Source organism: Corapipo altera, unplaced genomic scaffold (genome assembly GCF_003945725.1).
Source record: "Corapipo altera isolate COAL_440 unplaced genomic scaffold, ASM394572v1 349, whole genome shotgun sequence".
Classification (NCBI taxonomy): domain Eukaryota; kingdom Metazoa; phylum Chordata; class Aves; order Passeriformes; family Pipridae; genus Corapipo; species Corapipo altera.
Window position 1 is genome coordinate 355,408 of NW_020884997.1, and position 24,084 is coordinate 379,491.

Sequence of the window (24,084 nt, forward strand, 5' to 3'; positions counted from 1 at the left end):
TAGACATTTTTTTTTAAAACCCAAGGCACAAACATTCCTATTTCTCAACTCCCAGAGCTTCCTGAAGACAAGTCCCTTGTCCAAGCCTGTCATGACCAGACCCCACTACAACTTTACTCCCTTCCTACTCACCATTTGTGAGTTTGGCCATTGCTACAGAAGTCAAAACCTCACAAGACCTAAACTCCAGCAAGTTGTGTGAGGAGACAAGACCAAATAGAAGTGTCTCTGTACCCCAAATAATTCTCATCCCACTCCTGATCCTCCTCAGAAAGCTCCCACCTTACTCTGAAATTCCCCCTTAGATTATAAAACTCCAACTTGATGCCCTGCTGAGAATTTTTGAAGTCTTTTCCACTGTACTCTAAAAGTATATAAGCAAAATCCCCAACATTTAATGAAGTGTAAAACTAATTATTATGAAATAAAACTCGCTGTTCACCGAGTGGAAAACCAGCACATTTTCCTCTCCTATTTTCCTTTACAATGTATTCCCTCCCCCTACTCTGCAAATGTAAAAATAAATATTCCTCTCAGCGTCGTGCTGCTTTGAAGGCTGTGAGCCCACCAATAAAATCCTGCACAGTTTAATGGCCCTTAAATGCTCAACATCTTTTTCACTTCATGTAAAACCCATCTGATCTAATGGCTGGGACAATTACATGTGTGGTTTTTCTATTCCAAGGTAATTTTCTGCGTTGGCAGAGCAACACAAGCACGAGATGACAAAAGCAGCAAACTCCAACTTTCCACACTCAGAGACACTTCCAAGTCAGCTACTCAAAACAAAAAGAGAAGTCAAAATTCCCTTTGAAAAGTGCTGTTACACAACAGAACACTGTGCCAGCAATCAGCTCCAGGCCCCATTACCTTGGTAATGCTGCTCTGCTGTTCCAGGGACAGATCCCAAGGTCAGATCCCAAACACCCTGGGAGGCCTCTCAGGTGCATTGCATTTATATTTGACATTTTGTGTCCCCCCCCCTTTCTTCCTTTCATTCCCCAGCATTGTTGTCCATGGAAATGGAAAGCTTCCTTCCCCGGGGAGGGGACAGCTCCTGGGTGACTCCCACAGACACAGGGATCATCCCTGCCATGGGAATGTCACTGACACAGCCACAGCCCAGGTTTTACCTTCACCTCCATGAGTCCATTCACCCCCACATTTTTATTCAGCATTGCCAAGGGGCTTGTTCCTCTCTGAGCCTGGAGACACCCCCATTTGCACAGGATTTAGACAACCCACACCTGTTAAAGCCCAAAAGTTTGCTCTCTCCATGCTAATTTTCCAGGATCACCCACACCGAGGGAACAGAAGAGTCTGAGCCACCAGGTGTCACCTGGAATAGTGAACTACAGCATTCCCAAGGAAATTCACCTTTGGTTTCTCATTTCTGTGACACCTCAGCTTGCATTGATTTCTAAAGTAGGGCTTTCTTCCCAGTTGGGAAGAGATAATGGATGAGATAACCCAAATATCCCAAAACTGAATTCAGCTGATGGTGAAGTTACAGCCCTTCCCCCCAAGTGAAGGGACTCTGGAGGAAATTATTTGCAGACATGGCTTAGCACAGAACCAGCAGCAGGGTAAGTTCAGTGAATATTCTTTCATTAAAAGCAGTGACAAAACTTCTCTGGCTCACCCCCAGATCCAACAACTGACAGACAACTTGCCCTGTTCGGTGTAGAAGTGACCAGAGTGGATTTACCCTGAAGAAATAACCTGTAGAAGTTCTGGGTCTTCACCAACATCACCAAAATTTTACCAAACTCACTCTGAAAACAGACAGAAAAGCACAATAACCCCAACAGAATTCAAACCCCAAAGGTGTTACCTGGTATTTGGGATCATCCAGGCCAGTTCAACACCCTTCACACCCAAACTACTTTGCCAAACTACTTCTGTTTCTTTACCTTTAAGAGAATTGACCACTACGATACCAAAAAAAAAAAGAAGAAAACAATTTATTGATGATGTAAAATGGGAGAGATTTAGAAAAACTTACAGAGAACCCCCCGGCTAAGGAACATTTTGATACAATACCAAAATATGCCAGAGTTAGTATAACAAAACAAATTCTCTCCAAAAAGTTTCAAGTGATGCAATCATAAGAGAGTTTGGCTAAAAAGGAACATCTATACACTGAGATGTTTTCTGTAATAGTCCCCTAAGAAATTAAAGGAAAGCAGCAGCAGATCTGTTCAACTACAGACACATATTTAGTAAATATATTAAGTGTATTTCTAGAATAAAAACTGCCCTGCACATCCCTCACTGTCTGGAGCCTCCACATGGCAGTTGCCTCTTCAATTCTACAAGACTCTGCCCAAAAAGGGATAAAAAAAGGAAAGAAACATAATACTACTATAAAAAAGGGAGGCCTGGGAGGTGCAGCTGGTTGGGGAGCCCAGTTAAAACCAAGCAGAGAACTCTGCACTCTGACTTCAGTCCTTACTTTTGAGGACTATGGGAGAGGAAGAGTCTCCTCTGCCTCAGGATGCCAGATTCCCACCTGGTGGTTATCAGCAAAAGCTTTAACCAAGTAGGCTGAGGTCAGCACAGGCCTTGCTCAATTTAAAACAGCCCCATTCATTACCAGGCTCATTTTTCAATTTCTTCCTTCAAACAGTCCCAAATTTCATGTTTTCTTTCATTAAACTTCCTTGTGGAAGCACCATCCTTCACTTAAAAATGAAACCTTGTTTAATGGGTAGATTCCAAACAATTAAAAATTCTCCTTGCATTAATCCTCACTATTGGCATCTTCCCCCATAAATAAGATTACAGTACATAATTTACACCTCAAAACTCTGGGAGCTGGTGTTTGAAAATCCAATACCTGAACTATTATGCAGCTTAATGAGCTGCTCAGCCTACACCCCCCATGCCTAATGAAGAATGAAATCACCCAGCAGCAGGACTGTGGCACTGGAATCAAAACACTGTTCCACAAACCAGGACACTCCAGTTCCACTCTTCCAGCCTGCAGGAATCAGTATTAAAGCACTCAGGAAAGATTTTGGGGGAGGGGGGAAGGGGAGTGTTAGTGTTCTGATGGAAACACCCGATTTTTAAGTCTTGTAAAAAGCAAAGGCACTAAATCTTAAGCTTATATATTAAATAAAGGCTGTAACTTGGCCAGCCAAGTTACAACAGACACCTAAACACCTTCTATCTACCTCTGCAGCTGACTCTGTGTCACAGCACACCCTGGCCAGCTAATGTGACCAATTAGCCACCTTCTCTTAATCATTAAAGGAGATACAGCCCCAGTACTCAGCCATGCTCCTGTGAACAGTTTATTTTTAACCACACCAGTTCAAGTCAGAGGGTAAAGTGGAGGCTCTGGGTGTAGGCCTTGCTTTAGTAAGGGTCAATCAGACATTAAAATAATTTAGCTACTATGTCATCATTTTGACAGTCGGTTTGACACCAGTTTTAAAAGATGTTCTACATCTTTTATTCATTAATGCAAGAGGAGTCAGGCGTGAAATGGAGCCCTGTTTTAGTGTTTTACAAGAAGAAAATGCTTCAGCTTTGTAAGTTGTTTCATACTGGGAGGTTCTAATTGCAGCTATATCATCACCATTATATAAATGTCATGGAGGTTCTCCCTCCCACAGCCACAGCAGGTCAGCAAACCAGTCCCTGTCTCATCCGGATGATCTGGAGCAGAGCAGCCTGGACATCCTCATCCATGTGGCCCTGGAGAGGCAAACATTTAGTCAAAAATATTTAAAATCCCATCAAACACCAACCATCCATCACCAGCAATAGGAGATTCTTCAAAATCACCCCAAAGTCTTGACTTATTTCTGTATTTTCGCCACATGCTGGGAAATTCTGAAATACTTTGGGGATCCTGTGTTTTTTCCCTCATGGACCTCTCTGACACAGCAGTTTCCTTTATGAAAATATCATGGGGGAAAAAAATTACTGTCTCAAACCATTCCAGGATTCCCTGGGCTGGAGCAGAATTAAGAACACATCAATAAGACTCACAAATGACATGGGTTTGGGTTTTTGATGGATTAGTCCATTCTAAATTAAAACTCTCCACATGAAAGCAGGCACTTGATGCCAGTTTCAAGTTTGAGGTCACAGAATCATGGAATCTCCTGAGTTGGAAGGACCCAAAAGGACCATCCAGTCCAACCTCTGGCCCTGCACACACATCCCAACAATCCCACCCTGTCCCTGTGGGCATTGTCCAAACCCTCCTGGAGCTCTGGCAGCCTTGGGGCTGTGCCCACTGCCCTGGGGAGCCTGGGCAGTGCCCAACCAGCCTCTGGGGGAAGAATCTTTCCCTGAGATCCCACCTGACCCTCCCCTGACACAGCTCCAGCCATTCCCTGAGTCCTGTCCCTGCTCCCAGAGCAGAGATGGAGCCTCAGCCCCAGCGAGTCCCCCTCAGCCTCCTCCAGCTGAACAACCCCAGTGCCCTCAGCCACCCAAGGGGTGCTGCAGTCAGAAACACCCCCAGGGGTGTCCCACACCCAGGTGACAGAGCAGGACACTGCCAGGGACAGTCATACCTGCACAGCACTGAGAAGGTGCGTCCGATACACCGAAACCACCTCCTGGTGCTGCCTCTTGGCGTCCTGGGAGAGACAGGGAGAGGGGAAATCAGGCATTCAGCATCTGCTCTTGCCCACTGCCAACTCTGGGCACTTGGTTTTGTGCCCTGACAGACCAGCCAAAGCTGAATTTCAGAGTTAAAGTTATATCCCCCCCCTCCATTAACCAAGGAAAAAAGTCTTTGCTTATTTTCTTTTGTTGTTATTTCTCACTTGCAGCAAACCAATTTTGCTGAGAGGCTGCCAGAGCCAGCCTGGGGGCTGAGATCACAGAATCACAGAATATCCCAGGTTGGAAGGGACCTACTGGGACCATCACAGTCCAACTCCTGGCCCTGCACACTTGTTTCATCACCAGCATCAGCTATTTGTTTAAAACCACCCAATTTAAGAACTCTTTGCCTTACAAGGGTCAACCCTGCAAACAGTATTAAAGATGTGTTTGTAAATCTGTACAGAAGGATAACTAACTTTGCTCACACTCAGAGCTTTAATTATGAGCTCTACTGAAGTCACAGGGGCCAAAAATCTGCATGTGCACCAAATCCCAGCACTGAGCAGGATGTGCTCCCCCTCATTGGCAGCACTTCATGATAAGCAACACTTCAGGGTTTGCAGCCAAGGGAACACAAGTAAAATCCATTAAGAAAGGACCATCTCGCTCCTTCAAAGTGAGAAAAAATACATGGTTGAGTTTCTGCAAGGAAGTGTTAAAACTGAGCTTGCATTCAGAAATGGTCCTGGTGTGAACTAGAGCAGAGCATCTCGTAGGCACAAATTCTCTCTCTAAGCACAAATTCTCTCTAAATTGTTTGTGTCCTTTTCACCTGGAAAAGCTCCCAAATGTTGCGACTCAAAATGCAGAAGAAAGCAAAAAAAAAAAAATAAAATTAGAGAGAAGCAAGAACTCAGGGGAATTAAAAAAAAAAAAAAAAAAAAAGAACAAAATGATGACTGCTGCAGTTGCAAAGCCTCAGCCTGCAGCCACCCCCTGCTCCAGCAGCCACAGCCACATCTCCCTGTTTATCCAAGGAACTGAGCACTGCTACTGCACGTCAGACAACACCTTGGGTGAGTACTTACAGCCAGCTGCTGCTGGAGTGCTTTCACTTGGTTCTGGAGCATTTCCACCTGCTGGTTCTGCCTCTTGGAGGGGATCCCGGTGTACGTGAGCTGAGACAGCCCGTTGAGAGCCTGTTTTAACCGCTCCACGTCGTTGAGCAGCTCTGTGATCTTTAAAAAGAGCACAAAAAACACCTCATTTAAGGATGTCTCACCAAAAACTAATGTTCTTTAATGTTCCTGGTAGTCTGATGAAGACCAGCAAGCGTTGAAGGGTCTTTGTCCCAGCTTGCTGAGAGACTTCACTGAGACAAAGGACTTTATTTTCACGACATGCTGGGTCACAGTGTGCTTCCTGGCACTGAGATGTGTCAGGTATGGGCCCTGGAGGTCAGCCAGCAACAGAAGCGATGAAAAAAGTGAGTAGCTAAAGATATTCTAGGCCTAACTTCTAAAGAGAACAGTGACCCATCAGAAGGCAAGCCAGGAATGCTCAACAAACACGGCTCCAATGGAAGAGTGACCGGATACCCCAAAAGTCTGAAGCTTTAATAGAATTTAAACACTACACATGATGTCCAAAATATATGAGGGATTAAAAAAAAAAAAACAAAAACTTAGTATAATGCAAAACCAGGACTTCATCTGATTTGGGCCTGTCCTGGGGACCTGATGCTCAGCACAAGGTCGTGCTGGAACACCTCGGGAGCTGCACTTGCAGCCTGATCCCCCCCTGCTGAACTGAGAACATCAGGAGCATTAACTGCCACATCCCACCTTGTTATCCTTGGCTTCCACCTGCTTTGCAGACTCCTGGATTCTCTTCTGCAGGTCAATAATGGTTGTCAATGATTTATCACACCTTTCCTTCTGGTCTTTGATTTCCTGCTCGATGCTGCAGCTCCGCAGCTGGAGCAGCTCCTTCTCATCCTTCAGGGACAGCTCGCTCCTCCTCGCCTGCAGAGCCTCCTCACACGCCTCCTCGTACTTCTTACTCATGCTGGACAGATTTTCAGCTATGCTGCTGATCTGGGCCTCCAGAGAGCTCTTCATGGAGGTGTACTCTGCCATGCCAATCACTTCCCTGCTCCCCAGCTCCGCCAGGGCCTGTTGGCTCAGCTGGAGCTCAGCCTGCAGCTTCGACATTTCCTCGCTCTTCACTCGGTTTTCTCCCTCCTTTTCTTTCAAGCTGGCTTTGACTGCTGCCATTTCTCGTTCCAGCATTTCCTTCATCTGTGTATGTTCCACCAGAGGTATTGAAGACTTCTTCAGAGCTGACAGCTCCTGCTGCAGCTCTCCTACTTTTAGTGTTTCCTGCTCGTAACATTCCTCCTTACTCCTGAGGGCTTCCTTCAGGTCCTCCACGGTGTGACCCAGAGCCTCCTTCAAGGCCTCCATGTGTTCTCCTGAGAGGTGCTGAGGCTGCAGAGCCCTGGGCTCCTGCAGGTCCCCTCCCTGCTCCTCCTGCCCCGTGTATTTCCGTACCAACCCTCTCAGCTGCTCGTTCAGCTCCTCCATCCTGCTCGCAAACACCTTCTCCATCTCGTGGGATTTCTCAGCCAGGATGTAATTCTGCTGCAAGTCATTCTGGATGGACAAGAAGCCATTTTTGAGCTTCTCATTCTCCTCTTTGAACTTCTTGGTCTCCTCCTCGCTTTCCCTGCACTTCTGCTCCCGTTCCTGCAACTGTGCCCTCAATTCCTTCACTGTGGCTTCAAAGCTCTGCTCTCTGTCCTCAAAGGAGGCAACTGGGGCGTATTTTGACTTTATGCACTCTTGAATTGTGTCCAGCTCCTTCTTTTGGGCCTCAATTTCCGCATGCAACTGTGAAATTTCCTCCTGCCCCCTGTGATACTCAGCCCTGACCGCAGCATTGCTCTCCTGCAGTTCGTGCACACTTTTATTTAAAGCACTTACTGTACTTTCGTGATCTTTTAAACTTATATACTCCGTTTTTAACTGATCCTGTAAGAGTTTCACCTTGTTTTTCAAGGCTCCATTTTCCTCGTTCACCTTCAGGAATTCGTGCTTTATCTCCCCAATTTTCCCCTTCAGGTCTGACAGCTCCCCATTGGTCTTTTCCAGGGTGTTGTTCAGGACTGATTTAACCTCCTCGTGTGTCGTAGCCAGCACATACTGATCCCTCAGGCTCTCCCTTATGACTGTGTTCTCAGACACCAGCTTGCACACTTTTGCCTGTTCATCATCATATTTTTTCTGAAGCTCAACAAGCTGCTTCTCAAGCTCGATCCCATTAGATTTCAAAGCTTCCACTTCTTTTTTGTGCTGCTCTGGAGACACATACACAGCTTGGAAGTGGCCAATATTCTCACTTAAGTTGTTCTTCTCTGCCAGCAGCTTTTCAGCTTCCGCTTTGCTTTCATTGTACTTCTTTGTTATTTCAAACAGCTTTTTGGTCAGGTCCCCCACAGCCTGATCGTTTGCTTTCTTCAATTCTTCATGAATTTTTAAAGGCACATTCTGGCTTTTAATTTCAGTTTTTAGCACTTGGACTTGCTGCTTCAGCATCTTGTTATCAGCCTGCAACCTTTCGAGTTCCTTCTGCAGAGTCTCGTTCTTCTGTGACACCTCAGAAACCACCTTCCCAAGCTCCTGGTTCCTTTGCTCCAGCCCACTCCTCACGTGCTCGTGCTCCTCCGGCCTGACGTGCTGAGCCAGGGCAGCTTTCTGGCTCTCACATTCCCCCTTCAAAAGCACAACCTCTGCCTGCAGTTTCTCCCGCTCTCCTTCCAGCTCTGATAACCTCCTGGCTTTCTCATTCGCCTCGTTTGACAGCAAACTCTTCATGTTCTCAAACCTCTCTGCAGTCACAGACTGGGCCAGCTTGGCCGCCGCTTCTCTGAGCTGCCCTTCCAGCTCCGTGATGCTCCTCCCCCTTTTATCTCGCTCCATCTCCAACTTGACAACTTCCTTCTGCAACCTCTTCTTCTCCTCCACCAGCCTTCCTTCGTCCCTCTTGAATTCTTCCACCAGCAGTTCGTTCTGCTTAATCTGGTTCCTCAGTTTTCCCACTTCGGCAGAGGCCCCCTCGTACTTGGTTTTCATCTCCTTCAGCTGCTCCCTGAGCTCCTCTGCCACCCTGGTGCTCCCCGAGGCCACCTCGTTGGTCAGGTGGTCCTTCAGAGCCAGGAAGTGGCTCTGCATTTGCTTCACTTTCCCTTCGGAGTCAAACATCCTTTTCTGAACGTCTTTCAAAGCATCTTCCAGCTGCTTTATCTGCCCGTCAGATTCCACCTTGGTTCTCTCACACTCTGATGCCAAAGCTTTACACTCTGATGCCTTGAGGGACAGTTCCCTCTGCAGTTTGCTGATTTCTTCCTTGGCTGCCCCAAAGCAGCTCCTCAGGTTGTCAAGTTCCTTCTTTAAGGTTTCCTTCTCTGAACTGGGTGATTGGACTGGCAGGGACAGCTCCAGGGGCCTCAGCATAGACCTGGACTGGAGGGAAATTGGCACAAAAACCACGAGTTTACAAGTTTGAAAAGTCATTTTCATGTGTTTGTTGTTTATTATTATCATCACATTTTAATATGTGAATTGTCACATACAGAACTGTCTTAAATGCCTGTTCATCTGAGCATAACTTGTACAAGAGATTTCCTTCTCCCTTAAAATTGCACTAAATTATTCTTGCCCATATTACAGAACAGGCATTTCAGCTTCTAACAGTAAAAATCTTGAATATAGCTCTACATTATTGTTTCCCAATCCCAGGACCCCAGCAAAGTTTGGGTTGGAAGGGACATTAAAGCCCATCTCATCCCACCACTGGCCCAGGTTGCTCCAAGCCCCATCCAACCTGGCCTTGGACACTTCCAGGGATCCAGGGGCAGCCACAGCTTCTCTGGGCAACCTGGGCCAGGGCCTCCCCACCCTTCCAGGGAACAATTTCTTCCCAATATCTCATCTGAACCTAAATGCAAACTCATCAGACCCCACTGACATTAAAGTGCAGGTGTAGTATATTCATTCCATTCCCCTTGTTATGCTATTCATATTTAATCACTCATCTGCCTGAACAAATTTAATTTATTAAGAGATTTCCCCCATCCCTCAAGCACGTGAAAATAATTTTATAAGGAATCAGAGCAGAGTATGCCATGGTTAACAGAACCCTCTTGCTGAAAAGACTGAGGAATACAGTCATTTGGAATTCTAGAGGGGCTTGGGTTGGGAAGGACCTTAAAGACCATCTCGTTCCACCCCCAAGGGTCTGACACGCCTTGTTTGCACTGGAACTGTTGCTTTAGAAAGTTGACAGCTACCAAACAGAATTGTCAGGAAATGATCACATAGCTGGCAGGAAAAAGAAATCTTCCGAATATTACCCAAATTCAAAGCAGAGAAAAATCATGGAGATGGAAACCCAACTGCACTTTACCCTGCAACAGTTGATCCAGGTTTGAGAAAGCTCATTACAGACCCTTCAGTACTCAGACTCCCTAGTATTTAAAGCCCTGTCACAGACAGGACTCTAGAGGGCACCAGCAGTTAAAAATTAACATGGAAGAGCAAGGATGCCTCAAAATTTTGTGTTCAGAAGCAACGCTCAACAAACATACATTTATGAGGACATTCAGCTTTCCCAGCATTACTATCTCAGAATTATCTCCAGTGGTAAAATATTTCTTACCTGTGATTCCATGGCAAGTGCTTGGCCTTGTTTAACTACTGCATCTTCCTTTCCTAGATTTTCAGAGCAAATGGCATTTAGGTTCTGGTTAAAAACACTAACACAATCACAAGAACTATGATTTTCCTTCCTAATTTCAGTCTGTTCAATGGGGCCATGCAAGGCTGAAGGTTGGTGTTTAAGTACTTGGTATTAAAACAATTCCTCCTTAATTGAGTCACATAAAAAGTCTGGACAAAGCCCTCCTAAGGAAAAGAAAACCTTGGAAAAATTACTGTTGTGCCAGGCTGGGTAAGTTGTTCTGCAAAAGTGCCCTGGAAGCCACCTCCCCCCAGCTGCAGGTCTGCACATGAGCACACCAGGGAAAAGCATCTCCTTGCACTCCAAAGAAATGATTCCTCCTGACAGGCAGCCAAACAGCTCTCAAAATGTTATTTAATCTGTCATGAGCTGTTCAGTTACACAAGTGCAAGGCAGGTCTGTGACCAAGCTGGATGCAAAAGACTCCAGTTTGTGGAAATGGAATTATTTCTGACAGAAGTGTAAACTGAGGGCTTATGATCTGAAGCCACACCTGCTCCACTCAAGCCTTGCCACTGGCCAGTTTGCTGGTGCTAAGCCAGACAGGAGCATTGTTTGAGGGATGAGGGATGGAAAGGGGAGCTCCACGGGGAGCAGGGATCTTGCTCAGCTTGTTTTTCACGTTATTAGGAGATGCAGCAGAGTCACAGCTCACATTTCACAAGGCCAGTCACTGTGAGACTGATGGCAGTGCCCCGGCACCCACCCACCAACACACCCATGCCCAGCTCACTCTGCTCCCAGGGTTTGGGGGGGACACCATGCTTGGCTGATTTAAAGCCAACAATATGAAGAGATGACAAAAAAAAAACTCCTTTGTCTGTGTACTCTAACACTGCCCCAGGCATGGAAAGCTTTGAGAATTTACTGTACTTACTATTTCCAAAGTTACTTCCAGACCCCGCAGAGTCCCCCTAAAATCAAACAGCAAGAAATACAAAATGAAGCTGAAATTTTGCTTTAAGCTTTTGGTATATGTTAAACTAGGGATTAAAGGGCAGGGAAAGGTTTTACAAGGTGATATCCACTTAGGGCTTACAACAATTTAAAGTGTTTAAAGTATTTACTGCTGCAAATCTCAATTGCTCTATCACATTTCAAATCAGTGAACGTACTTCATAATATTTGAGCTTAGCTTTGAGAGCCTCAATAGTCCTCAAGCTTTCCTCCTGCTGCTTCTCCTTGGCAGTGAGGATTTTCTTCAGCTCATCCTTCTGAAAGAGAAAGAAGTGCCAAATAGCCAAAGCCACAAGAAGGGACAGATTTGTAAGATCTCAGGCAACTTTTAAAAAGAGTTTAGGGAGAACTTCAACCAAGATCAGCACCGAAAGAACCCCTAAAATTTTATGTTGAAGTTCTTCCACAAGACTGCTTCTCTACAAGAGGAGTCTTGAAGAATGAGTCAAGAATATGCACCAACATAATCTGCTGTTGTTTAATTTATTCATGCTTATTAGTCTTGCATTACTGAAAGTCACTAGAGATAATTATAATATTAAGTTTGCTTTAAAGGTGCCACAGGAATGACATATATTATCTGTAGTACTAGAAATGCTGTGCAGCTGTACAAACTGACACAGCAGCAGATACTTCATTTAGCATTTTTAGGCAGCTTTTATTTCCTCTGTAGTTTTAAATACATTACTGAAATGAGAGGGTTGCTTCCCCTATTTCCCAGTGCTGTTACACTTGCAGGTGACATATCGTACCTCATTCTCAAGATCATCTGCAAACATTTGCTCCTGTGAAAATAACAAAAAAAAATCCCCCCCAAATCATTTTGTCAATGATGTTTAAGGGGCTTGTACACAGTTCAACAGCTGAGAAATCCACCCCAGTTCCTAATGCTCCCCATGCAGCTTTATCTCCCCTGCCAGAGGTTGAACAGGAGTTAGGGATGTCTGACAGAGCCATGTCCCCATAAACTGGAACATTCCTCAATTATCTGAATCAGACACTGCTGAGGCAGAAAAGTACAACTTCAGAAGAAGTTTGCTGATTTTGGAAAGTGACTATTAAGAAGTTTATTTTATAAAGGCAATGCTGAAGAGAGAAGCTCAGACAAGGCAGTGATTCCAAGAAGAAATTCTTTCTATCCATGTGCTGCATTTAGGAAGAGCTGCACAAATGTACTGCTACAAAATTCAGTAAAGAAAAAAACATGAGTCTCCACAAATATAAAAGCCAGCAAAAAATCCTGCTTTTATTTTCTTTCTGCTGGTCATGCTCAGCTCTAAGGAGAGGGATTTTTATTTTTATTTTTTTAAAAAAAAAGGTTTTAAAAAAAAAAAAATTGCGTGAGAAATTCCCATTGAGAACTTTGGGTTTGTTTTCTTGCCAATTGAAGATTTTTTCCTCTCTGCTTCCACTTACAATAACAGCTGGAAAATCAGCAGATGGTAAAGTACTGCCACACACCACCTACATTTAATTGGGCAGATGAGGTTCAGTCTCCAAATTACAGCCTGCCAGGACACCCCGAGGCTCCTGCTGCACTGTGAGGCAGAACCAGGAATGTTATTGCTCAAATTTGTGGGTATCAGTGAGTGATACTGCAACAGGTCTGCTCACAATTTGGATATTACTACAAGTCCTGAATATTACTATCAGAGCCTTTTGGAGCAGCAGAAAATGAGTGACACAGAGCAGCAATTCCCAGGAAAGGAATGGAGACCTTGTCCTAATTTCATGTACTTTTCTTTCTGCTCCTACTGTCAGCATCAGAGGGTTATTCCAGCTTTCAAGTCAGGTTATTCCAAGCCCTGGTTTACCTCATTCAGCTGCATTTGTAGCCCACTGATTCTGTCCAGCAACATCCTTTGCTCCTCCTGCACTTCTCTCATCCGATCTTTCAGATCTTGGTTTTCCAACTCCAAGTCCTTAAAAGTAAAACATGAGATTAATAAATACATAAAGACCACCACACTGCACACACCTGGGGAAAGGTAAAGAACCTGAACCAGCAGTTTTGACAGCCACTAAAGGCTCCAAGCCTTGCCTAAGGAGTCCCCTGATGGTTCTGTGGCCTCTCTCCAGGTCAGGAGTGTTCTCAAGGTTTACACAAGCACAAGCTCCTGAGCCTTCAGGCCCCTGAGCTCCAGACAGCTCATTCCTGTCAGTGCACACACAGGCTGGGGAAGGAGGAGCAGAGTGGGGTCACCCTGGGTGCTGACAGCCCTCAAGAGCTGCTTATCTGTGTCTGTTAACACGTACAAACAGCTCCTGTTAAACCAGCTCCTGACACCAACCTCTGCAGCCAGAGGTGCCCTGGAAAAGCCTGTGCAGCAGAGCAGCCTTTCAGTGTGAAACTGTTCCAGCAGCCACCAGAACCACCCCAGTGACATCCAAATCCACCCCAGTGATGGGTCTTTGTGCCTCAGTCAGCCAGTGCTCACATGCCAACACAAAGCACCTTTAACTCTTGCCTGAAATCGCTGCCTTAACTGTGGAGCTGCTTCAGCCCCCCCAGAGAACAGAGATCTTTATCCTCCATTACAAAGCATTTCAGAGTGAAGGCCTCAGTTTCTCAGGGCTTTGTTCCCCATGGCTTAAAACGCTGTTTATCTTTTTGAAAACTGTAATGACATAGGAAGGGGATGGGAAATTAATGCTGGTTGGTAGAATTGTGACACAGATTACTTTGAGTATGACACAAACACACATCTCTTGAGAGGGCTGAAAAAATAAACCTTGCTGTTTTGTGACTCTGATGTTACTGCAGAGACAGAGGTAGGAAAGGTTATGGAGACCTGCAATTATTTATTACACAAAAAGTATTCTTCCTGAAAGAAGTTTACAGCTTATCTGCATAATTGCCACATTCCACAGTCAGGCAATTAAGTTTTAAGTAAACAGCAATATATGACCTTTCTTAATGGAATCATTAGTGCTTCCTTTGCAAGCTCATCTTCCTTTAGTTCACCTGGTTCATTATCCACGTGGGAACACCCAAGTCACAGGAATCCTCCTCTTACCTGAGCACTGTGTTCCTTCTGATACAGTTTGACATTCACCTCCTCCTGCACAAACCCCCGACTCCACTTCTGTGACATGTTGCTAATCTGTAAATACAGCAGTGAAATATGAATTTGTGCTCCTGTTGTGTCCTGCAGACACCCTTTTCTTAGGATAACAGGCTGCTCCCACACCCCTTTCAGCTTCCACGGGGAGCAATCCTGCAACATTCCCATTTTGACAGCTTGCTTCACAACAAGAGGTCACCCATGATCTCATCCCCACACAAATGGGAGGTTTGTCAAAACTCTAATCCTGAATATGCACATGGTGGAATATTTTTCACACAGAACCAGCCACACCGTCTGATCCCAGCTACAGATAAAGTTTAGAATCATAAAATACTGAATAGCTTTGTATCACAGCACAATCCTAATCAGATACTTACCTTTTGCTCAGCCTGCCCTTTCTTCATGCTGTCTCTTCCTAAAAAAGCACCACAAAACCAGGAAGTTACAAAACACATTTCATTCAGATTCATGCAGCAGTGCAACACATTCAGCTAATTCCATCCACTTTCCATACTGGGAGGACATTTCAAAAAAAATAGTTCACCACCCCCCAGTTAATCAAACTTGGAAACATGCACAAGAGCAAAGATTTTCTATAAATAAGGCTGAAAACTCCAGTGATCAATCCTGCAATGCCAGGCTCAGCAATGTTAACCCCTCCAGGCATCAGAGCCTGTATTTACCTTAAAAGCTTTACTACAATCGAACACTACCCCAAAAAACTTTCTTTCCCCACCCAAAGAGGCAGTTTATCAGCTCTGTGGCCAAAGGACCACAGCAAAAGCAGTCCCTGCAGACACAGCAGGGGGGACACACAGTTCAACCCAAAGAGCAAAGCGGCACAACCAGGTTCCTCCTACCTTTGCCGGAGTCCTCAAGGGCAGCTTTTATTAAAGCCAAAATGTCAATATTGTCCCCAATCCTGGCATAGTAAGCACAGTCATGCCCAAGGCCATCAGTCAAACTCACATCCGCACCATTCCTGAGCAAAACCTCCACGGCATCCCTGCAGCCGTACTCACAGCCCAGCATGAGGGCAGTCCTGGGGGGAGAGAGGGGTGAGCACTGGGGAGCCCTCGCTGGAGGGAGCAGCTCTTACACAGAGAATCCCTTGTGCTTTCATGGCTAATCACAGCCAAGGCACCTTCCCTCTATCCAGAGAGGAAACAGCTTTAAAAAGTCATTTAGCCAACATTTAAATATTTGTTAAAAAGAAAACAAACCCGCTATAACAACAGTATTTTCATGAAAGCAGCACAAATGTGCTGCCTTTGAGAGTCTCCCAGTGTTTTGAAAACTTTGGCTTCCTCTATTAGATACAAATCTCAACAGACACAACAAACACCAGCTGAGGAGTTTAGACAAAATCTGGAGAGGGGAGCACCTGGGAGCCCTGGCAATGCTTCCCAAACACTTCCCAACTGCAGGACGTGCCATGGGAGTAGCCAGGCCTTGTCCCATGGCAGCCTCACGTCCCTCGGCCACCAGGCAGGAATCCTCCAAGAAATAACTGGCAGAAGCAGCAGCCACAAAGAGAAACCCCCTCCCCTGACCCAGAAATAAACCCCTCAAGGCCTTGAGGTCCCTTCGGAGCTCCAGCGGACTCAGGACTTCTTGACAAAGCCCCCCTTTTGTCATGACCCATTTTGCACATTGATCCCAAAGGGTGCAAGATGCAGCTTTGGACACAAACTCTCAAAACAACCAGCTGCAGGTTCTCTGCTGGCAGGAACAGGCCTGGGTGTGTTTTACATGCAACCAGAAGCAATAAAGTAAGGCCAGGTTTACCTGCGTTGTTGCATTGGCACATCTACTTCTGAGCTAAACCCCAGGTTCTTTCTCCCCAAATTTAGCACATGTATTCTGCAGCCTGAGAGCTAAGGGGCAGCTTTCCACCCTTCAAACACCAGCAGTTATTCCAGCAACCCCCTGTGTGCCTTACCTGTTCTGTTTGTCCCTGGCATTGACATCTGCTCCTCTGTCTATCAGCAGCTGACAGACTGTGGGACGACACATCTGAGTGGCCAGCACCAGGGGTGTCCTCCCATCCTGGAGACAGGGAGGGGGAAAGCCATGAGGGAAGGGAGAGGAAGCAGAGGAAGCACAAGAACTGCCCCAGGGTTTGTGCAGGAGAAGGGTAAGAGCAGGACTCACTCCGTCCTTGGAGTTCACCACGGCGCCGTGGTCGCACAGGAGCTGGATGCTGGAGGAGCAGTCTGACATGGCTTTGGAGAGAGACAGAGAGAGAGTCACACTGCTGAGAGCAGCCCTGGGAACCCCAGACACCTCCCTGGGTGGATTGGGCTCACAAAACCTCACACAGCTCAGTTAAAGCACTGCAAGGCTCTGCAACGTTGTTCTCCCACCCCCAAAGTGCCCGAAGGAAACCAAACCCTCCTGCCCCTGACACTGTGGGGCACCAGGAGGGGCCAGAAAACCCAGAGGGAAGGGATCTTATCCTCCTGACAGCTCTGCTCTGAAACTCTGCTCCTCATTCCTGCTGAACATCACACTAGAAAATTCACAGGCATCAGAAGAGACTCTCACACCTCCAGCCTCCAAGACTGTTAACTTCATCACTGAGGACAAATGTCAGGAGAACATAAATCACCCTCTCCTACTACAGTCACCAAAGCTAAAAGAGAAGAATTCTGCCCATCTGAAAGTTAACCCACTAATTAAACCTTAGTTTCATATACAGTTACCAGAAAAGCAAAACCCTCACCTGCATCATGAAGAGCAGTTCTTCCCTGGAGATCCACATTCTCCGTTGGACAATTGTACTGTTAAAATAAGAAAACGTGCCACTTATATCTGCATGGAGACATGCATCAGAGAAACAGAAGTTTAAAAGAACCCACTAAAAATTAAAAAAAATAAAATAAAATAAAATGAGCACTAACTGACCAGGAATAAATGAAGCAAAAATAAATATCACACAAACCTAAGACAACCCTCAATATTGTTTCATTAATGAAAGATTAAAGCTCTTTTCCCCATGACTGTCTTATTTTTTAAGAAGACTCTAATTTAAAAAAAAAAAATCACAGAAGAAAGGCATATCCCAATTCTGAATCAGTCTATTTAAAATCTCCTTTCCCCTCTAATTAATAAAAGACAAGGTGGATTTTTCAGTACCTGCAAGAGCTTCTGCAAACACAAGGCATGTCCATATTTTGCAGCTAAATGCAACGCATTTCTCCCTGAAAACAGATCAACAGTAATCCAGGATTTGTTTTGAATGGATTTCTGATGAATATTCACATCATCTTAGATACAACAGTCCCTCTGTGTCAGTTCCCCCTCCCATTCTGCCTATAACCAAGTCATCCCTTTTGTATGCACCTCACTATTTGTCACAGTCTTTGCTTATTTTAGAGAAACTGCAACCAAGGATTCAAGTTCATTTGTGAACTTAACCTCAAAATACTGCAAATGGCTCCACAAAAGCATTTCAAAAATAAACTGTCACATGAAAGGAGGAGGTCAGGTTAGTTCTGTAATTCTCCTGTTTGCAAGTCACACAGAAAATCAATTTTTTTGCCAACTGTAGAAGGGAGGAAGATCTATCCTGTGGTTCAGCTTAATTCTATTCCAAATTAAAACCCAGGTGAGAACATTTTCAAGCAGCCCCTGGAGCCCTGAGGGAGCCCACCTGCAGCATCAGTGGCCGTGATATCAACTCCATGGACAAGGATGGTGTTCAAGCAGTCCAGGTTTCCCTTTGATGCTACAACATGAAACCTATAAGGGAGAAAACACCTTGCTTAAGCACAGCTGTTTTGTACATAAAAATGGCAATATTAGCCAGGAAAGCCAAAGCCAACAGCTGCACACTGAAGGCATCACACAGCACAAACCCAGCTTTGGACAGTGTCCAAATCCAGGTGAGAGCTGGGCAGATGTTACTGTAAGGAACAAGACAACTTTCTTGAGAAACAACCATTATTTATCTCATCAGTGAACCAGGTGACAGACCAATGTGGCTTCAATTTCTCTTTAATATTCAAACCTGGCAAGAGCAAGTATTTGAATACTGATCTTCACTTGGAAGTGAAGGCAGTTTGAGGATTTCCCATCCGAGCCAGCTGGTATTCCAGTTTAGTACACTGGAATTGAACATGTGGTATTACACAGATTTAGGGATTCAAAAAAGCTTTCAGAGAAGCAGAAGACTGGGAATTGAGGAATTTTCAGTAGCTTCCAGCACCTCCTGGAGCACTGCAGTCACTTACGCGGATCTCCCCTCCACATCCAGCTTTGTGGGACTGACTCCCTTCTTGGCCAGGATGGATGAAACCTTCTCCACATCTCCCCTTTCAGCTGCTTTCATTAACCTGTCATCGTATTTGTTCCAGTCTGGGTTCAGCTGTGCAGGAGAGAAGCAGAAATGTGAGTGAGCTTGTGGGGCACCTTCAGTCCACTGAGGGCACCTCTGGAAGAGGCTGAACCTGAACACAAATGGGGGAGACAACAAAGCATTGCTTGGTCTGCAAAGGGAGTCACACCCATCAAACTGTTCACAGCCATTTGTGCACAACATCACTGTCACATTTCAATCAGCTCTTGGAACTGAGCAGTGCTCAGAGGCAGCCTGGTTAAGCCACTTTTGTCCTAAAGGAGACCTTCAGGATCAAACTTCCTTTGGTTTTCCTCATCCTGCTTCATTCTTTGCTCAGTTTTCACATTTCAACAACAAATGAATGCTCTAAAAACATGCACCAGGACACAGCTTTTCCTGGCTGTGTCACACTGTGCAGTGGGGCAAAAGTTACCTGAGTGTGATGGTCAAGAGAAGTGAGCTGTAGAAGGAAGAAATTCAAAGTTCAAAGCCTGCAATTCCCAAAGCAATGGAGAGGGCAAAGGAAGTCCAAGGCAGTTATAAATAGACCACCACACATTCAGCCCCAGACAGTCGTCATCCCCCACTTTTCCCTTGTTTACTTCACATTTAGAATTTCAGGCCACAGGCCAAGCCTCCCACCCCAAAATACAGAGTTTGTTCTCTTCACTGCCAAACCACCCCTCCTGACTGGCTTTGGGCTTTCCAGGAATTTCTGTTCTGTGACAGAAACCTCCCGGCCAAGCTGGACACTGAAGAACAAGACTTAAAAAGGAGTATTATATTCAAATCTAACCCTGCACAGCAAAAGAATTTGTTGATAACAGTGAGACACAAGCAGCCTGTAGGTGCACAAAGTTACTTATCACTGTGGATCAGAAGTTCCACACCTCACCAAATAAAGAACATTAAAACAGGTAACCCCAACCCAGGGTTTGCCAGGGAAAAGAGGGTACACAAAAAAGAACAGAACCAAAAACCCACTGCCACCACCTGCAACTGTAGTGATTTGTAAACTGGAACTGCAATCATGACCAGAGAGGGCTGAGAGGGGATCTCATCCATCCACACAAACATCTCCAAGGGTGCCAGAGGATGGTGCCAGACTCTTCAGTGGTGCCCACTGACAGGACGAGCAGCAATGGCCATAAACTAAACCACAATAAGTTCCACCTCAGCATAGGAAGAACTTCTTTCCTTAAGGGTGTCAGAGCACTGGAATAGCTGCCCAGGGAGGGCGTGGGATCTTCCCCTCTGGAGAAATTCCAAACCCACCTGGACGAATTCCCATGTCACCTGCTCTGGGTGACCCTGCCTTGGCAGGGGGTTGGACTGGATGATCTCCAGAGGGCCCTTCCAGCCCTAACGATTCTGTGTGATTATCTTTACTCCCCTTTCTCACAACAAACAAGATTACAGTAATCATGAAGGCTTAGCAACAGCTTACTCAGTACAACACTTGCTAAAAGCGACATGAGGTAATAAAAATAGACCACTAATGACATTACCACCAGTGCTGCCCAGCTGAGGTGCAGAACTGATTTGTCAATCAATTAAAACATCCATTAGCCTGAAAGCCAAGCCAGCCTGGCCTAATGAAGTCACTGTGTTGGTGACACCACCAGTCCCAGCAAACTCTGCCTGCACTGCCCGGGAATGCCGGTGTCCCTTCCCAGCTGGGACACGGTTCCTCTGCAAAGCCACCTCCTCAGGTTTGGGCTTTAATTTCAAACACCTCAGAGACTGGGCACACACAGCATCAAGCTCTGTGCCCTCTAAATTCTTCTGCACATGGCACATTCCCATCCTCCCAGGAGAGGAATCCCACCCTGAGTGTCTGTCACTGGTCGGGATTGCCCAGCTGCATCTTTGCAGCTCACACCTGCTACCACAAACTCACCCAAATCTACAGAAAATCCTCCCCAGCCCCTCCTTGCTCCCATTTAATAAAACTTCTGACTAACAAATGCATTACTTAAAAAAGAAACCCAAAAAAATCCATCACCTTCATATTTTTTCCCCTTTGGTTATAACACTTCAGTAAATTCTATCCATGGCCTGTGATGTTCTGGAGTGCCAGGACAAGGGGGAATGGCTTCCCACTGCCAGAGGGCAGGGATAGATGGGATAGTGGGAAGAAATTCTTCCCTGGGAGGGTGGGGAGGCCCTGGCACAGGTTGCCCAGAGAAGCTGTGGCTGCCCCTGGATCCCTGGAAGTGTCCAAGGCCAGGTTGGACGGGGCTCGGAGCAACCTGGGCTAGTGGGATTTGTCCCTGCCCATGGCAGGGGTGGGACAGGATGAGTTTAAAGTCCCTTCCAGCCCAAACCATTCCATGATTAAATCATTACCCATTTAACAAATGCATCTCACATTTAAGGAAAATTCCTCACAGGAATAGTTGTTTAAGAGATACAACACACATTAATTAAACAGTACCCACTATAAAACATTTACACAATTCAAGCTTTCCCATTTTTGCAGTTGTAAATGACTGCCAGGGATGTGAAAGCTCAGATACCTACAGTGTCTTTAGCTGCACAAGAAAACCAACAGATCATCCTGAACTCTGAGCCTGGTGCTGCCAGGAGGGATCAGTTTATCTCACATCAGCTCCCGCCGCTCACAGCGCCCCGAGCTCACACAGCCTGCTTCCAGAAACGGCTCCTCTCCACCGCCCTGGATTCATCCTGCTCCATCCTTCACTTAGCTTGGATCCCCGAGGATATTCTCCCCATCTTCAGGATCATCTTCAGACTTCATAACTCTTGGAAACCTCCCGGCCAGAGGAGCGGTGTGCGGGTCCGGCCGCGCTCGGGGCTCCCCAGAGCCCTTCCAGAGCTGTGGGTCGTGTGGGACAAACTGCCAGAGCCACTGGGGCTCCCAGGGAAATACTGCCCAGACCCCGCAGATCTTGTAAACAATACGTAGACAGTCTCCTGAGGCTGATCTATTTTCTGATAGCCCAGTCCTTGCCAGGCAGGATAGAAAGCGATGGCTATTAGTGCATTCCCGGCGTGCCCCTGCCCTGAGTAATGCGGGGCAGGTTTGGTGTTAACCGAGGAGACAGGCACGCAGGAAACCCTACTGCGTGTTGTTGTGCTCTGCAGACAGGCAAACACTCACTCTAAAATAACAAACACGTTAGTCAAATTAACTGTGCACTGACATGGGGGAAGGTCACGCTTATCACCACTAATAACACACGAGGACTGAAATACTCCCAGGAGTCACTTTTTCCCCATTCCACCAGGCCACAGAGCTGAAACCAGGCTCAGACTTCAGACAGTTACAACTGCAGAGCAGATGGAATGCATGATCCTATTTTGACAGAAATGTAACCCATTTCAAATTAGAAAACACACATGCCTTTGCTTTAAAAAAAATTCTCCTTTTACAGCACTGAAACCCTTTCTGAATAGAACCTGGTTTCAGCTTACTGCTGCTGCCAGTCTGTCTCCCAACATGAGAAACGAGAGGAGTCACAGAGGCTGTGAAAACATTCGGTGACAGCACAATGATTAACAGGAGGGGAGAAGGAGAGTCCCCTTTCACAAGTTTTAAATTTAAATGGAGATCTCCCAAGTGCCATATTTAGAGGAGTAGGTCAACAAGGCAAGCAATGCACTGTTTTGTCTGCAGGACAAAAACCTGGTCCAGGGCCAGAAAATCCACACACACACACACCCTGGAGGACACACGGGAGAGACTGCAAATAGCCTAATAAATGGATCTTCTCAGCAAAGAGGTTTAAAACCAATTGTTCATATTTGGACTAATTCACTCCTTCCCAGTAATTCCTGAACTATCCCACATCCCCTGCTGTGAGCAGCAGCCTTTGCCTTGCAGCACCACCGTGTTTCCCCAAAGAAAGCTCCAAGCCCTCCCTGCAGTTAGTACCCATGTGACAAAGCCACTCCAAAAAGTGCAGTGACTGCATCGTCTTCTGACCAGAACCAAGTCTGTCTCCCCAAGCTAAAAATGGCTTTTTTGGGGGGGGGAGGGAAAAAAATAAATACACTTCACAAGTGACAGCAACAGAAAAGGCCCATTTAACCAAAATCAGTTTGGTGAGAAGTGTAGGTGAGACTGTGGCTTCCAGGTGTACAGTCTTCTTCAAAGTATTTATCCCAAAGGTTTCACTTGTCTCCACGTTATCTGCCTGCAGGCATTCCTGTGACTCATGAGCTGCAGCCCCTTTGTGCTGGAGATCCTCCTGAGACAGTCCTGACCACAGGATTTAGGATTGCTAAATCACATTCCCCAGCCCTGCCCAGCTCCAGGCAGGCACAGAGCAGCTTTCACAGCTCCATCAGCACCGAGCAGCACCAGGAAACACAGCCCAGCTACCAACTCCCACTGACTAAATTGTTCTCCAAGGCACTGAAACCAGGGAGCTTGAAGGGTAGAAACAACTTAAACATGCTCATGTTGTGTTGTTTTAGTGTAATCAAAGTTTAGAGCCCGTTCAGAGTTGTTTATCAGAACAAAGACCAGAACCATCATCAGACACGAGCAGTGCAGATCCCTGGAGATGCCACACTGCCCACCACCCCTTGGCCAGGATGCCTGGCCAAGGCCAATATTACCTGGGTTTTATTAACACAGAACACCTGGTTTTTTTAAGCTCAGCCTGCCAGGAATCCTTCCCAACTCCAGGTCTCCAAAGATAAGGAGTATCCCACCTCCTCCATCTGTTGGGATCAGAAGCAGTCTCCTTCCCAGCAGTTTGTGCCTGGTGTGCTCTCGGTTTGAGGGATTTATCTGAAGCAGAAACACTGAGTGTCTGCACACTCTGTGCATCCATCTGGGATCCAACACCCTTGGGAGGGATGGAGAGACATCACAGGGTGTTCACATCACCCTGCTCAGAGAGAGAACATGAACTGAGCAGGCACAGGATACTGCTCCAAGTGCCTTCCTGGCTCTCAGGGAAAGACTGAAACTTCCAGGCTAGAGGGATTCTACCTACGTGCCAGTGATCCTGAACCAAACACTGTATTGACTTCTCCAGTTTTTCCTCAAGTCCAGGTGAGCTTTGAGCATCCTCACAGCCCTGGGTAAGGAACTGTACAACTTAACTATATAACAACATGCAGTGACAGGACAAAGGGAACAGCTTCACACTGAAAGAGAGGAGATTTAGATTAAGTATTAGGAAAAAATCCTTCCCTGTGAGGGTGGGCAGGCCCTGGCACAGGTTTCCCAGAGAAGCTGTGGCTGCCCCTGGATCCCTGGAAGTGTCCAAGGCCAGGTTGGACGGGGTTTGGAGCAACCTGGGCTGGTGGAAGGTGTCCCTGCCCATGGCAGGGGGTGGCACTGGATGGGCTTTAAGGTCACCCAACCCA

At 46.1% G+C, this 24,084-nt stretch overlaps 1 protein-coding gene across 1 annotated transcript; it reads right to left on the reverse strand.

The window, feature by feature from the left end:
• Positions 1-1,947: 1,947 nt before the first annotated feature.
• Positions 1,948-21,401, reverse strand: UACA (uveal autoantigen with coiled-coil domains and ankyrin repeats). The gene is made up of 19 exons (XM_027666746.1): positions 21,262-21,401; positions 18,632-18,765; positions 18,052-18,140; positions 17,535-17,599; positions 17,122-17,179; positions 16,551-16,621; positions 16,339-16,445; positions 15,257-15,438; positions 14,774-14,811; positions 14,346-14,432; positions 13,143-13,250; positions 12,081-12,113; positions 11,487-11,585; positions 11,249-11,285; positions 10,291-10,343; positions 6,417-9,095; positions 5,661-5,810; positions 4,536-4,601; positions 1,948-3,705 (listed from the first exon to the last, which is right to left on the reverse strand). The coding sequence occupies exons 1-19, from the start codon at positions 21,295-21,297 to the stop codon at positions 3,634-3,636; spliced, it is 4,164 nt and encodes a 1,387-aa protein (XP_027522547.1). The 5' UTR covers positions 21,298-21,401; the 3' UTR covers positions 1,948-3,633.
• Positions 21,402-24,084: the final 2,683 nt, after the last annotated feature.